General features: G+C 38.6%; 1 protein-coding gene across 1 annotated transcript in view; it reads left to right on the top strand.

Annotated features, from left to right (window-relative positions):
• Positions 1–16,773, top strand: part of LOC124165239 (probable nuclear hormone receptor HR3) — a 203,209-nt gene that overhangs the window by 47,966 nt on the left and 138,470 nt on the right. Inside the window, exon 2 of the mRNA XM_046542545.1 lies at positions 8,877–9,104. Coding sequence (XP_046398501.1) covers positions 8,877–9,104 — 228 coding nt within the window. The remainder of the gene's footprint in view (positions 1–8,876; positions 9,105–16,773) is intronic.

The following is a 16,773-nucleotide window of genomic DNA, read 5'->3' as shown; positions in this document are numbered from 1 at the left end:
ACTGTAACTCTGCGGATTGTCGCATTCAGTTCACTTTTGCTAAGCACATAATATCGTTTACAGTGCCTGGTGGCTTATAATGTCGACCTCGGTGGCGGCGGGGTAAAGTCAACGCCTTTAACAGGAGGTCGTGGGTTCGAGGCCCGCCTGGTTAAGTTATCCTTATCCAGGGGATGGTTGTTCGTGTACGTTAAATTTTTAAAATATCACTAATCCCTATGTAGAAAGCCGTATAGAGATGTTTTCGGTGGCATGGAAATAAATAAATTAATAGATGCACTTTAGTTTTACCATGCCCGATTTTTCCACCTATCCCAGTAGATTTTCGTAGGTTTTTCACGCATCCCTTCTGGTATTTCCTGCTGTTTTTTTCCAATAAGGACTAAAGTCAATATCCTTAGATTTTTCCCACGTTGGTTCACATATTTTTACTCTTGGTGAATGTAGCATGTAAAACTGGGTAAACGTAAAAATGCTCACATTTCATTTTTTTACTATCTTTTAAAGCATATTTATATGTCCTTTTTGTGCCAATTTGACTTCATTTAATTTCAAGAGTAACTTGAAAATGTATTTCTCCGCAGATATTTGATGTATGACGAGGGGTTAAATGGAAGATGGGACATCTTTGTCCCAATCTCGTCCAATAAAGTGGAATTATTATATACTTTGGAACATTCTATTTTTTGTCATTCCCGATGAATAATTTGATATTCTAAACACATATCTCAATTAAAATGATATAATCTTTTGTTTCCAATACAGTCGATACTTTTTGACCCTGCAAAGTTTGTTTAGATAATTATTTTATTTCATTATCCATAGCTTGATTTGAAGCAAGGCCAGAATTTTCATGCCATGGGGTTTCAATTTTTATTCGCCATTAATTGAATATTTTCCATAACACCAGCTCCCTCGAGTGGGAAGTAATCACACTGGCGATACGTTCAAGTTGAAATGAAATGTAAGCACTCGACTTTTTTGGCTAGGGTAGTGTGATGTTTGAAATATTTCTCAATTTGAGTTACTCTCAAATATTCAATCTTCTATATTTTTCTATGCGTGTAACGTATTTAATAGAGGAGGCGCTATGATCATGACCGCTATCTATTTTTTTCAATAGTGGCATGATGGCTTTCAACGTGCAATTCATCACTTTTATTTTTTCCAATAATGACATGTTGTCCAACATTCTATCCGACACTTTCTTAGTAAAATTCGCTTGAGAATGATTCCAAATTCTGAATGCAGATTTGAATGCTCTTCAAAGCGTTGCAGCGGTACTCGGTGAAGCAAAGAGAGCGAAAAACGTATCATAATCATGGGTCCACCGCCCGTCCCTGGACCAAAAGAGCCGTAAATTCAACCCTCAATAGCTACGTGATGGCATCCTAACTTTGTGGCCTTTGCGGTATCAGTGGGATGGGCTCGAAATCGATTTTGTGGTCTCCGAGAGGGATGGACGTGGAGACGGTTCCTTTCTTCCACATGCGTCCTCTATCAGTGTCATGAACGTCAAGTGTGAACGGTCAATTTTTCTCTTCCCTTAATGTTGGTGAAATACATTTTCTCCTCGCTGGCATGAGACGATTTTTATGCCCTCCTTCGAGGTTTACGCTTGGGTTCAATGCTTCAGCAGCCCCGAAGAGTGCGTCCACGAATATTACAAAAGTGGATCCTCAAGTAGGGCTCAAAATGTGTGGAGACTCACCACGAATTTAAATTGGTTTACAAAAGTCACCACTCGCGTCGCTGATGGACAAAGTGATCTGAGTTTCACGGGAAAATAAGGTATAATTAAGGATTTTAAAAATAGTTTTCTACCCATTAAGGTAGGTTTCCATGTAGTACTATAGAAGTGATCTGGGAGCCTCTCTTTCCTTCCAGCGCTGCCTTCTTCAATTCTTTCTGAAGGCACAGCATACACGGGGCACGGAATTGCGCAGGTTAGAGCTGCATTCATTTCTTAAATGGCGTGGAATTGCGCGAGTGCATGAATGAAATTAGAAAAGGGGTTATTTCGCCGTCTCGCATCCACGCATTCTCGCAAGTGTTCTAGCAATTCACCGTTTTACACGACGCAATTTTGATTACGCCTTCGCACATACGTCAGATTGCGCACTTTCCGAGTATCGTGTAAAACGGCCTTAAGGCCTACTCCCTTTCCTTTTTGTCTAAAAATCCTATTCTTTTCCTTCCCCTCCCTCGTTTCCCTAACATTCTATCCTCTAACACCATTTTCAACATCCCCTCCCCGCTAAGTACTCCTCCCATCCTTACCTTCTGTCTCCTCCGTATCTCATCTAAAAGCTGCCTCTCCTCGCTAACCATTTCCAGCACTTCGTCGTTCTTTTTCCTCTCCGTCCATTTAACCTTCTCCATTCTTTTCCATACCCACACCTCGAATGCCTCTAATCTTCTCTCGTCTTCTTTCCTCAGTGTCCAGGTTTTACAATATTATACGAAATTTATACACATGATGGTGTGATCTATCAAATTCATAATTTTTCTATGCTATTCCTAGCAATTACAAATATTATAATGTACAATATTGGAATAAAGTGCATCGCATTGCACTCATCACCGAGTCGGGGACATATTTGAAAACCGATAAAAATGCGACCGAAGTGGCAACAGAAATCAGCCTTCTGTGTGATGGAATTTGGCCTCTTCTATGAGGTCCTCTTGCCTATACTCAAGCTATCACACCACCCTGATCCCCATTAAATGGATGTAGATGTATTTTACTCTGCCCTTGATTCTCTTCATCAACAACTGCAAACTGTATGGCTTAATATACTCCAACGATACAACTACCAAAGTGTCTTGCGGACATTTTTGAAAACCGATAAAAATACGACCGAAGTTACAACATAAATTAGGTTTTTGTAGATGGAATTAGGCCGCCACTATGCAGCCCCCTTGATCAGCGAGTGAACGCCAAGTGTGAACGGTCAATTTTTCTCTTCGCTTAATGTTGGTGAAATATATTTTCTTCTCGCTGGCATGAGACGATTTTTATGCCCTCCTTCGAGGTTTACGTTTGGAACCAATGCTTGAAAAGCCCTACAGAGTGCGTTATTGCTGTGGTTGATGTCAAATTTCAGCCGACACACCATTAAAATATTTGCTCGTTTTTCTCTCGCGTCGTGGGACTTTTGGCACAGGTGCGTGGGCCGTTTCTTTTCGGCATTTCTTTCTTTTTTTGTTTCCTTCTCTCTTTCTTCTACCTTCCACCTCTTTTCCTTTCCACACGTTTCTCTTATTCCCCTTCCATTCCGTTTCCATCTGTCCTCGTCTGTTTTTCTAATGTTCGAAGCAACGGGACTGCATAGAGGAGGCCCAATTCCATCTCATGGAAGGGTCATTGGGGTTGCATTTTAATCGGCTTTCTAAAATGTCCACAGGCGCGGTGATTAGTGCAATGAGATCCACTTTTACATTAAGGTCTTTGCAAATGAGATGAATAGCATTGACGAGTTATAAATTTGATAAATCATATAATATTAGCTATAAATATACGTCGTTACTTTCACAATTTAATATAATTTCAACGTGGAAAATAATCATTTTTAATCAATTTACGCGGGGAATTTAAATTATCTTAAAATTCCTCATAAATCGTGGAAGTAACGAAGTGTCTTTCATTTATAATATGGAGCCCTTCGTAGACGTGAAATGTTCCAGTTTCACTTCATTTTACTCGTACTTTAATTGTCTTTCGGCAATATCCGTGGCGCGGTGATGAGTGCAATGCGATCCACTTTTTTTCAAAATTTTGCAGAACTATATTTGTATTTGCGAAGAATAGCATTGTAAACGTATGAACTTGATAGTTCACATCATCATGTATCTAAATTTCGGATAGTTCCCCTAAGGATACCTAATTTTCTCCGTGAAACTCGGATCACTTTGTCCGTCAGCGACGCGAGTGGCGAGTTTTGTGAACCCATTTAAATGCCCGGTGGGTGGCAACACATTAAGAGGCCGACTTGAGGATTCTCTTTTGTAATATTCGTGCGCGAGACTTTGCGCAGGTGCGTGGGTCGTTTCTTTCCGCCATTTCTTCCTTTCTCCTCCCACATCTTTCCCTTATTCCTCTTCCCTTCCGTTTCCATCTCCCCTCCTCTGTTTTCCTTACGCTCCTAAGGCCTTTCACCCTCGCTGTGCCTTTCACCTGTGCGTCCGATCTTAAATCGCAAAACGGCAGATGTTACTCACCCACCTCAGCTACATCCCATTCTTTTTCCTTCCCCTTTCGACACGCCCCAGCCGCGGAAATACTTCCGTCATTTTATTCTTTAAAAGAACATACTTTTGCTGTGCCTATCGTAGGGTTTTTATGATCGTCCCCTTTTGGTGCCGGTGACGCTTCAAGTTCTCAGGCTTATTCTTAATTTAAGTATACCGGGACTAACCACGGTGAAAAATTTACGGAGTCTCACGCAATGCAAAAATTTTGCGAAAATTACGCGGAGAAAAAACACACTCTTCTTGACCGGAATTCGTTCCTGGATCCCGCGGTAGCTGCAGTGGCTTAAGCCCTCGATTGAAAATCGGGGGCTTAAGCCAGTGTTTGCGTTCGTATCCCGGTCAATAATTTTTTCTATGTGGGATTTTCATATAATTTATTCTAAATGGCTACCTAGAGTTACTTCATGTGTGTAATCAAGTTGTTATACTGTGCATTTTTCCATATTTTGGGAGCAGTAAAACAAAGTATTATCATAAAAATATATATTCTTTCGTATATATTTTTACTATATGTTATTTGACCTTCACTTTATCAGGAAAAGAGCTATTAATCGGTCTGATATTTATTTCTGACATAACAAACCATTTGAAATCATTGGAATACCCTAGTTGGATCATCCAAGTTGGAGTGAAGAGTATGTATGTAAATATACTGCAACAAAACTTTTTAGTGGCGCGTGGCTTTCCCATAGCGGTGGAGAATTGTTTATTATTTTTGTACTTATATTTTTTTATTATGTGCGTCTACTGTAGGCTAGATACCTTGAAATTTCCAAATTTCTCTTGTTAATTCTTTCGTACACGTTTAAAAAATATTATTTATCCTCAGTTTATAAGGAAAAGAGATATTAAACAGGCTTATATGAATGACCTAGCTCAGCATACGAAAGCATTGGAATATCTTTGTTAGAATAAAGAGCGTATAATTTATATATTCTGCAAACATGCGTAGCAGTGGTATCATAATCTTCTTCCTCATAGCAATGGAGGACATATGTATGTTTTTGTATTGTTATTTTACAGTCTGCGTCTTCTGTTTCCTTGGTTTCTTAGAACTCCCAATTTATTGAAGTGTTTTGAACTCTTAAAGTCTTCTTTCACCGCCGTAACGATATGGTTTTCCGTGAATGAATGTGTTTGAATCAGGATTAGATACTATTTTCTATGAAACATTTTAAAAATTGTCTTAAGGCCGTTTTACACGGTACACGGAATTGCGCAGGTTAGAGCTGCATTTATTTCTAAAATGGCGTGGAATTGCGCGAATGCATGAACGAAATCAGAACGGGCTATTTTGCCGTCTCGCATCCACGCATTCTCGCATGTGTTCTAGCAATTCACCGCTTTACACGACGCAATTTTGATTGCGCCTTCACACGTACGTCAGACTGCGCAATTCCGTGTACCGTGTAAAACGGCCCTTAAAATGGGATAGTATACGCAATTCTTTTTTCTTCCCCACCACGTCCGAATTTCACTGTCGCTGGATAAAACGCACCCATTAATTTTATTCAAAATTTACATTCACGAGAACGTTTTTGGTGAATGAAAAGCATGACGTGGAGTAGTTATAATTTGGACCCTTTAATTGCATAGTGCTGGATGTAGATCAACCTGTCTCCTATCTTCGCTAGGGATAGGTGAACTTAAAAATAATGCCTAGCTACCTGTTCAGAGCGCCATTTGTCACGGACTCACTGCCGGGTGTGAGACTCCTTTTGGCTCATTTAACGGCGAGAAAAATGAGTTTTAATTTTGTGAGGTTCGTGGAAGTGTTCTCGAAAATAAAGGAAAGTAGTTAAATAAATGGCCGTCGCGTTCGCTGGTCTGAGGTTTACACCGTGGGTCGGCGCCACTGTCGCCCACCCTTCATCGCCTTTAGGAGGAAGTAGGTTTGCGACTGCGCGACTCTAAATGAATTCTTAGTCAAAAAATGTTTTTCCATCATAGGCAAAATCCATTGATAATGAAAGCAAAATTAAGGCACGGATAAATTAAATAATTCAATACTTATATTTGTAATATGAAGAATTTCCTAGTTATTTCATCTACATCTACATACTACCCACACTGGCGTTTCTACATTTTTGAAATTTTCATTAAACAGAAAATGAATCAAAATTGAGAATAAATTTATTTTTCAATTGACTTATTAATCATAATTATAGTATACACCGAAGCCCAGATATAAATTCGCAAAGTACAGCGGTATATCATTTTGACGTAAACTGTAGTTCTGATACTGTGTAGGCCCATGCATGTAGGCACTTTGTTTCTCGGACCGAACTCCTTAAGAGCTCGAAAGTGAATGATTCCGCGAGTGGATTGGATTGTTTTCGGACCTTTTTATAAATTCCTCCCCCCCTTCACTTTTCCCTATCTTCCCCCCTCCAAACACACCCCTCCCCTCCGTCTCTTTCCCATCTTTATTTTCGTACCACTCCCCCTCCCAATCGTTCTCCGCTAACCGTCTTCCTGAGTTATTTGCGGACCGACCGGCTCGTTGCATCTTCTCAACGCCTGTGGCCGGCCAGGCAGTCATGGAAAAATACCTCCTATCCATTTGTGTCATCCATCAAACGTCGCTTTCGCTAAACCTTCATACCAAAACATTCCCTTGAGCCTACCTCCCACCAAGCAAACCTATCCTGCGACCATAAACCTATTAACCCGCTTACTGAAACAGGATGATAGCGTCTCAGAGCCTGAGTGTTTGTGTATGTTCGTTCCATTGTAATATCTCAATGGCCATAGCAATTTTAATGAACCATCAATTTTTTAACTCTTTATGTTTCTATTAAAGCCATCATTTATGAATTTACAGGCCTTAAGTTGTGGTATTAACGAAAAGTTCTACGTTTGTATTTTGTCCGCACTAAGTGGTTGCTTCTTTAAACTCATACGTGGAATGCATGGTTGAAAATATGCGCGTATTTTTACGGATACCTAAGGCTGATATGATATGACTGCCCAAAAAATATCTGCCTGGCGTCTTTCAACTCACGTGTGGATTGCGCAGTTGAAAATATGTGTGTATTCTGCCGGATAACAAAGGCTGATGTGACATGACTGCCCAATAAATAATCTTTACATTGCGACAAGTTGCATAAATTATGTACGACCATAAATTTACGTCCTGTTGTAGTAGTGTTTTTGTGGCTTGGGACTGCTTTCAAGTTTGTACACATTTGTTTGGAGCCACAAAACAAGTATGCATTTTACCTGTAGAACTCACAGTAACAGAGTCAGTCAGTTGGTATGTAGTGCTAGTGGGCGTGTGAATAGGGAATCAAAGAATAGCAGATCAACTAAATGGCCACAGTGTTTGAAAGAAAGGCCACACGATATGTTTTTACTATTTTACCCATGTAAACCTATATAATCTTCGATATTTCGTCCAATGAAAGTTGCTTATTTCCGTAGTTAAGAAATATCCATGATTAATTTGAGGGAATACCAATTTGTTAATAGGCCATTCTATGCTGCGAAAATGAAAATATAACTCTCCTGACGAACGCAAGTAAGTTAGGGAAAAATTCAGTTCATATTATCGACTTTCGACAAGGTTCTTGCTACTTGAAAGTTCATTCAACTTTGGGGCCGCCTCTCTTAATTAGCTATCCTCGGGATTTATCCAATTAAAACTTGGTACTTTAGCATTTTCAGTTGGTAGCGAATAAAGAAAAATACATCGAGTTGACCTTTAAGACAGCCGAAGGGTTCACTTTATGATTCCTTGCTAAGCATTTCTTAATATTGTGGAGCTCACAATGCATATATCACGGATGGACCTTTGTGCTATGCTGCATTGAATTTTGTGAACTTGATGGGTATCATGGGTACATTGATATAGATTGTGAAAAGATTTTCTTTCGCTAATCCAAATGGTAACATTTTTTTCTTATTTCGTGCAGAGAATTCATTGCAAGTCTTCCAAGAATGTTATCCATCAAATAAATAATCACATATCCAATAACCAATTGAGATTATAATGGCCTTTTGCAGTTTGATATATGTATTAGGAATGTAATTAAGTATCGTAAAACTATTTTATATATATGTTTTTGGATGATCCCGTAAACAGAGATGACAATAGGCGCAATGAAAACTTGTGCCACATTTTTTCATTGCCAATTTTGGGTACTTGTATATTTTTCTGGCAATTGTCTTTTAGATGTTATGTGGGAGTGGTACTGCAATATCAACTATATAGCAAGACCTATCTTTCTATATTGTTATAAGGTAATAATTTTTATTATTATCTTTTAATGGTGGTAATATTCGCAAAAAGTGTATAATAAATTTCATAAACTTGTGCAATTTTGGGAGGAATTTGGATGCAATGGCGGATACATGTGAGGGGCGCGGCGCACCCCCGCCCCTTGCGATGTCTAACATTGCAGGACCACCATTGAAACTTTTTTATATCATAAAATTGCATTGTCTTGTTTATGTTTATAATCAGTTAAAATAAAACTTTCTTAAAATTTGCATGCGACTTATTTTCATTGCGATAAAAGGTAGCTGAAGGTGTATTTTCCCCCCACCTTGAGTTTTTACTGTGTCCGCTACTGTTTGGATGTAGTGAATTAATCGAATTCTACTCGTTCTTTTCATTACAGCTCAGATCGAGATTATCCCGTGCAAAGTGTGCGGCGACAAGAGCTCCGGGGTCCATTATGGCGTGATCACGTGCGAAGGCTGCAAGGGCTTCTTCCGGCGCTCACAGTCCTCCGTGGTCAACTACCAGTGCCCCCGCTCCAAGGCTTGTCTAGTTGACCGGGTCAACCGCAACCGATGCCAGTATTGTCGACTACAAAAATGCCTGCGGCTTGGCATGTCCCGGGACGGTGAGTACAATATTAATGTTTCTTGGTTCATCGATCAAATAATATGGAAGACGTGGATTACAAAAAAAAGCTTAAATGCAATTGGCGTAGTTTGAGGCAAAATCCTTATTCTGTACACCCTCAAAGTCAATTCAACTAATTTTTGAGGCAATCCATTGTTCTGTGTCATCTTAAAAAGCTACCCGAAGCATCAGTTCGACTTTTGTTTCCGTAGAAAGACATTTTAATAACTGCTATATCCATTCATAACAAAAAAATAGGATTAACAGTTACAGCATTAAAGGACCGCGAAATAGTCAGCTACATGTCTTCAAGTGGTCACCCAAAAATGCACACAAATTGCTAAAATTCCACATGTACCTTCAATGGAACCTAAAAGTATTCTAAAAGATGTGACTTTCAAAAAATTAGCATGTCCATTCAACAAAGTTTTCATGCATTCCATTTTTCTGTGCAACTTCAAAGCTACCTAAAATATCACTTCGACTTTTCCCCATAAATAGATATTTTAATAAATGCTATATTCATTCATAGAAAAAATTCCAAGCAACAATTATAGAGGCCATAAAAATGTGCATGCTATCATTTCACCTTAACTTGTTGCCTGGTGAACTTGTGTCCTTATCGAACAAATGTTGAGACAGCAGCTAAGTTGTGAAGCACTTGGGAGAAATGTCTACTTGAGATTTTCTTGTGCTCACTCCTAATATTTTTTAAGTTCAGAATTCTTTTTCACTTAACCATTTAAACAGCTTTTTTTTAGGTGTGTTAAAACGAAAGATAGGTTTCCTGATTACGATAGGTTTCCGCGAAGTTGAAAGTGATTGTATTATATTTATATAATGGATGAACAGGTTCTTTTGAGATTGATAATAGCGCGAGACTTATCACTATCGGACTAAAATAGTCTCTTAAAAGTATTCGTGGCCTCCTTATAGTGGAAGTATTGTAGGAAAGCTGAAAAATTGTGATAACTTGATTTCCGTATATGTACACCGACTTAATTGCAGTTTTCGTAAATCGTAGTGCTGTCGAAATGTATCGGAGTGAAAATTATTTTCTCTTAATATAATGAATTGTCGAGGACATACTCAACTCAATTGCAGAGTAGGATTACATTTTTGATTGACATATTGGCGATCGATTCGATTGGGCATTCGGTGAAAGAAATGATTCGATGTTTAAAATAATTGGTTATATATATTTTAAAGATAAAAGAAAACTTCACCCGCTTTATGCTTAATGAAAACTTACGGGCAATTAGTTCTCTTTTTGTACGTATGTATAGTTATAAGATAAGAATCGCATTATTTCAAGTTTATGTTTTAAAGCCATTATTTGCTTCAAGTCATCATGAATAGATATTTATCCTGAGTCATGTTTCATTCGTCTGAAAAAGTCAGTCGATCTCCATGCCGAAATTGTAAATTTCCCAGCCACAGAAATATTTCACTTCCGTAATATTGTTGATGATGCCTTTTTCAAAAAAATGTGTTTGACTCTGATTATCTCCTACGATTTTAGTTGAATCCAAATTACTCAGTCATTGGAAAACTGAGTAATTCAAGTGTTTGAGTTTACAAACGGAATTCCTTGCGTTGACGTTTTCGCCGTTCCGTTCGCTTCTGCTCACTAAGAGAGTTCATTAAGATGGTTTAATGTGAGTCGTTCGCCCCTCTTCCCAGTTCAAATTGTGTTCTCTTAATAGCCGAGCATTAAGACCAGCTATGCGCTTATCGTTTGTCATTTACTTTGGGGCTGTGGGCCTCAGGATTCCGGAAACTCGACCTCCGTCCGCATTTGAGTAAGAGCGGAGAGTAATGTCCCATCGCGGAAGTGTGCTAGGCCGCTGTTGAGCGTTTAACGCTCCCTCGAACCTCCCGCCCACGTTTCACCTTTTAGGTGCTCTGTGTCATTCCCCGTGACCGACGGAGTTGGTGCTTTGGTGACGTGTTATGGTGTGCCCGGGATCTTCCCGCAGTGAACATATTGATTCCATGCTATTGATGAAGGGGTCTTAAACTCAAGAGGGGAGACTACGTATCTATCCTCTATATGTTTATATACATGCATGAAAGAGACTGGGTGTTTGTTTGTCTGTTATGAATTTCCATACAGCTAAACGAATTAAAACCAAAGAGATTACGTAGGTTCATATCGTGCTCCCAAATCCCGTAGTGGTTGTGTTCGACGCATCCTATGTGTCGTTTTCTCATTACCGTTTGTTACGTCACGTCATACAATTTCTGTAGTTGGACATCCTGCCGGGTAGGCACAGCTCTTGACCCCCTGAAAGAGGAAACAACTCAAAGGATTCTATAATACGCCTAACTATTAATCCTCTCGGTGCAAACCTTCTTGCTAGGATATGCGTTATGCGTATGCTGTAGAGCGGGGGATAAGCTGATCCCATGCGCTGATAATTTTTCCGTTGTTACCCATTAATCTTGCCTAAAATTCCTGCTATGTGACCATTGTTTCCAAGTTTCCCACTTCTGTGGGTACTATCTCTCCTGAGCAACGCCGAATGATCTGTTAGTATGCTATAAAACCCACTTCCGACCAATGACTGACTGAACGATTCATGAAAATGTTTACGGTGAACGAGACGAAATATGACAATAAGTCATAGAATCGACCCCCTTTAAAAGCGTCTGAAACACTTGGACAAATTTCCATTTTTTAGACTGAATGGTAAAGCATAATTAAATGCACGAGTATATTTTTTATAGATTGATTATTTCTACATCTCACATTGCGAGAGGATTAGTTTTTCTACCTTCTACGCAATATTAACTGAATACTATAAATCCACATTTTATTGATACATTGATTGTTTGCCTTCTTTTAGGAGCAATACGTATCCTTGAACGTCATTCCCATCTCACGCGCGGTGCTTCAATTTGAGCTAACTGTGACATTTAGCTGGTCACCTATCTTATCGCGACCGGATCATAAGGTCACCCTTCGTGCTTTAGGCTGTCTCTTTTTGCGATAATGTTGTTGATCTCGACACTCTGGTTCCCCGACGCGTTCAATTAGCTTGAGGTATCTATCAGCCGACCAGTCGGGGATGTGGGGTCGCGATGATTTTGCTCGCACGGTTTTACGACAGAGGACAAAGACACTCTTTCATCAAAGCCGTCTTGTGAGGGTCTTATTTCGGTACTACTCTGTTTTCCGCAGTGATTTTGAGTTTTGCACTGATGATTAGTCGGGCTCTTATCGGACAGAGGAACCGTACTCCTCATTACTACGCGTGTAGGATGATAGTAGTCACAATCAATCATTCTTTATGTACATTGAGAAAAGATGAATTTTACTGCTTTTGAAGTGGTTTGATAAGTCAGGATATCATTTCTTTTTGAAAACCTGAAGTATAATGAATGAATAATGAAAGGATAGTCTGAAATCAAATGCTATGAATTTATTTCATAAATGTAGGATACTTGGTAATTTTTTGTTGTATTTTTTTCATTGCTGAGCGATTTCAATTTATTACTCCACTAAGACTTAATTGAGAATATAATTTATTAATTAGCTAATTAATTAGTAAGAGTTAAACTGATTACTACGCAGTAAACTGTTCATAAATAATGTTAAAATCGGATGTTATAATCTGATGGCAGTAGATATTATTATTAAAAGTCTTTTCTGACTTACGACCGGCACTTCGGATCGCATCCTGTTCAAAAGTGGGAGAGAACCTGTATTAAGGCCGTTATGCACGGTGAATGATCATGCGCATGATCATGCTGAATGATCATGCGAATGAAATCATTCGCCATCTATAGCAGCCTTTACGAAATAGTTTGGAAAAGCCTGGGAGCTCCAGATTCATACTTTTGTGTTCACTCTCTCATTGCTGAGCAGTAACTAGTTACAAAGAGAATACTTATTCTTGCTGTCTGGCAGGTTGCACCTGTTTTAGATGAGGTCGGGCAAGAAATAAGCCTTACCAAGACGTTGGCTTAATAGCTCTCTCCTCTCCATTCGGACGGCCAGCCATCCTTCGCGTTTGTTTGTATTTTGATTCGGACCCGACTTTGAAGGACGAGAGTGGAAGAGGAGGGAGTTGGGGGGAATGAGGAAGGGGGCGCAGGTGGGCCGTGAGAATTTATTTATGCTGATGATCCGAGCCTGAGACAGTTTCAAAACATTTATGGTACATAAAAATTCCTCCCTCTCTTGAATGTGGATCACCAGGCAGCGACGTGTGGGCATATTCTCGGTGACGTAGTCACATACCTTTTTTTGCAAGCGGAATCCATTCCTACAACTATTTCATTTTTTATGTTTTGACTCGAAGATCGTGGATCTCTCCTGGACAGAATTTTTAAGGCGTTGGCTAAATTTATGTGGAAATATAATGGGTTTATGAAGTAAGTTTATATGTTTAGGTGAATAAATATATGAGTAGTCTTATCGCTTTTAGCAGTGCAATGTCTACATTCGCAGTGTAATGTAAACATTTCTTAGTCACATCTCACCTCGATCTCAAGCTTCTACAAATCGAATTTGTTATACCTAATTAGAATTACTTTGTAAACCGCTGCCATTCCTTTAAAACTCAACACATTTTCATCATCTCGGCGAAAGATGACCAAGCACTGTGGAAACCGCGGCCCTTATTGGTAACAAATTCGGTGCGTGCGATAATTTACCTCTTACCAAGTGGCTTAATTAGGCGACTCACTCAATCATAGTTCGTTGAGCATACTTAAGCAGGTTTAGATTTATTTTGTTCGCTTTGATGAACCATCGAAGTGCGGAATGAATAATTGAATTTAAAGTAATTGAAAACGAATGAAATCCAAAGAGTGGAATTATTCCATTTTGAAATAAATGCTGATTTCCACGATTATTAAAATTATTAAAACCTATGTTTCAATGATATTACATCATCATGATGATGTAGTAACATGTGAGTAAAACCTAGGTCGGAAGAAATTTAAAATGTGTGGAAAATTGCAAATATATAATTCAAAATGGAAAAAAAATATGTAAAAGCATTACGTAAAAGATGATGTGATAACATTGAAACCTAGGTCGTAAAAAAAATTTTAAATGTGGGGAAAATTGCAAATATTTAATTTAAAATTGTAAAGAAAATATGTATAACTATTGCGTAAATTACTGTACGGGCTTGCACGAAATTTTTCGTAAAGGACCATAGAGTTGAAAGAGTACCACGTGTTTGAATGATAAGAGGAGGGAAAGGTAAAAGTGGTCCTACGTACAATGTGGGTGGAAATTGAGAGGTTTCAGGGAGCAAGGAAGTGAGGAGAGGAGTTATAGGTTGATGGTGGGGTTGGATGGTGCCTGGGGCTGGAAAGGGGAAGGATATGAGGGGTGTGTGTGTTGTCGTAGCAGCGAATGGAAGGAGGAGTGGGAGGATGATAGGGGAGGGGGGGAATTGGTAGAACAGAGGCGCCGTGAGTCCAATATGAGCCCACGTTTAAAGGAGATGGAACAAGGCGATAGAGTGCCCTCGGCGGAGTCGCCGGACACTTAGGCTCGTCCTCTTTGTCCTTTGGCGTGGCGTCGCTTTATATTCGCTTTACAGTTGTCGCTTTTGCGAATATTACTTGAAATATGTATAAATAAAGTGAAAAAAACTAAAGGAATGGATATTGAAATAAATCATCAGATAAATCAACTGTATATTGTATGATAAAATGTAAAAAAATCATATTATAATATATGTTACCAGTTTGCTTAAGGGCATAAAAATGATTATTCCAAATTGCAGATTAATTTTGCTAAAAATCCACTGAAAAAAATCATTGAAGCCTTGAAGGCGAATGATTTTTTCCTCTGTGGATTTTTCGCACCATATGTGCATTGCGGGTGACTCCGTAAACTTATCGCAGTGACTAGTACCCGTATACTTAAATTAAATAGCACATGAACTTTGTAAAAACTGGCACACGCTGACAAGTCCTAACGGATTTGGCAGGCCAAAATTGTAACGATTATTTACATTAGATACATAATTAATGTATATAAGAAATTATTTTGTTCATACGTTAACTTTATAATATGTTAAACTGCATTGATCATGCATTATTTGATATCAAATGTATATAAATGTCATTAGATATCTTTTTCCGTATCCCATCTCTTCATCAAGAATCTACCAATCGCATTTGATGTACGCAATTCGAATTACCTCAGACTTGAACAGGAATCCAATATTTATTTACGTTGTACAGTTTTTACATATAGTCGTAATGAATATCTTTGGGGATTTCAAAATTTGTTTATTACAATGTTTCAATTTTTACTATTGAAGGTATACAGGTAAACAGTAATTCCAATACTCTCCTATTAACATCTAACTCTAAATATAAATGAATACGTTTTACTTTTTGTTGATAAGCGCCTGTTAAATATTTAAAATGTCTATCTTGACCATGTGCGACTTGAATTTGATATATTTGAATTAATGCTTACATATTGATTAAATGCATTTTTTCAGGCGATTTTCATTATTTTTTGCTTGGGTTTTTTTACTGTTGAAGACATTCAGATGTACGGTTTTGTCATTACTCTCTTATTAAAGTTAAACTCTCTCGTGAACAACATGAAGCTTCCACGTAGTCTTCAGGAGAGTTTTCACGGAGAGCTATCGCGGAGGAATTTAGGGATTAGAGGACAAATGAATACGTTTTGCTTTGTTGATAAGCGCCTGTTAAATATTTAAAATGTCGATCTTTGATCAAATGCAACTTGAATTTGATATATTTTCAAAAGTGATACTTTAAATATTTAATTTAAATTTCATGTTTAAATGCATATTTTCAGACGGTTTAAAATATTTTTTGTTTCGAGGTGATTTTTTTTTACTTGAAGGTATACCGGTGAAAATAAATGTCATTATTACTCTCTTATTAAAGTTAAACTCTCTCGTGGACAACCTGAGACTTCCACGTAGTCTTCAGGAGAGTTTTCACGGAGAGCTTTCGCGGAGGAAATTAGGGAACGAAGGACAAAGAGTGTCATTGTGAGGTCCCCACTGAAATCTGCATAATGTGTGTAGTTTATAGTTCTCTCTCTCTTTCCGACTCCTTGCGGGCACTCCCACTCATTTTTTTTTGGGGTCGTCTCCCCCTCCCCCTGCACCCTTTCTCCTAGATGCCCTCCCCCTCCTAACCCAGTTTTCCGTCCTCCCCTCCTCCTCCCTCCTAGATATCCTCAGTGCAACGCCCTCGCCATTATGCATTATGATATCCTAACGAGCAGATGAGACGGCAATTATGTAGATGAAAACAAATGGAGGAAAGTTTACTCCCATGTTAAAAGTATTAGAGAGAGTCTTTGATTCACTCGATGTGGTTTTAATTTTCAAATCTTACGTACACCATATAGTCGATGAAAAGTGTGACCGTTGCATAGCTAGAAATTTCGTTCGGGGGGGTCCGAAACCAGGGGGAAATTTTTTTAAAAACAGGATACTAAGTAGAGGGTTTTAAACTAATGTTAACACTTTTCATAACCGAAAAAAAAATTCATTTTACAAAGAAATCTTTTTATTTATATTTCAATATTTTGTTTTCTTTTACGAAGCAAACTAATTTTGTTCAAATATTTCGGGGGGAGGGATCCGGACTCCCAGGGGCCCCCCGAGGGGCCCCCACTCGCTACGCCACTGGTTGCAGTACGAGAA

Source organism: Ischnura elegans, chromosome 9 (genome assembly GCF_921293095.1).
Source record: "Ischnura elegans chromosome 9, ioIscEleg1.1, whole genome shotgun sequence".
NCBI lineage: Eukaryota > Metazoa > Arthropoda > Insecta > Odonata > Coenagrionidae > Ischnura > Ischnura elegans.
The sequence above is the reverse complement of the archived record's forward strand: the minus strand, read 5'-3'. Positions and strand labels throughout refer to the sequence as shown.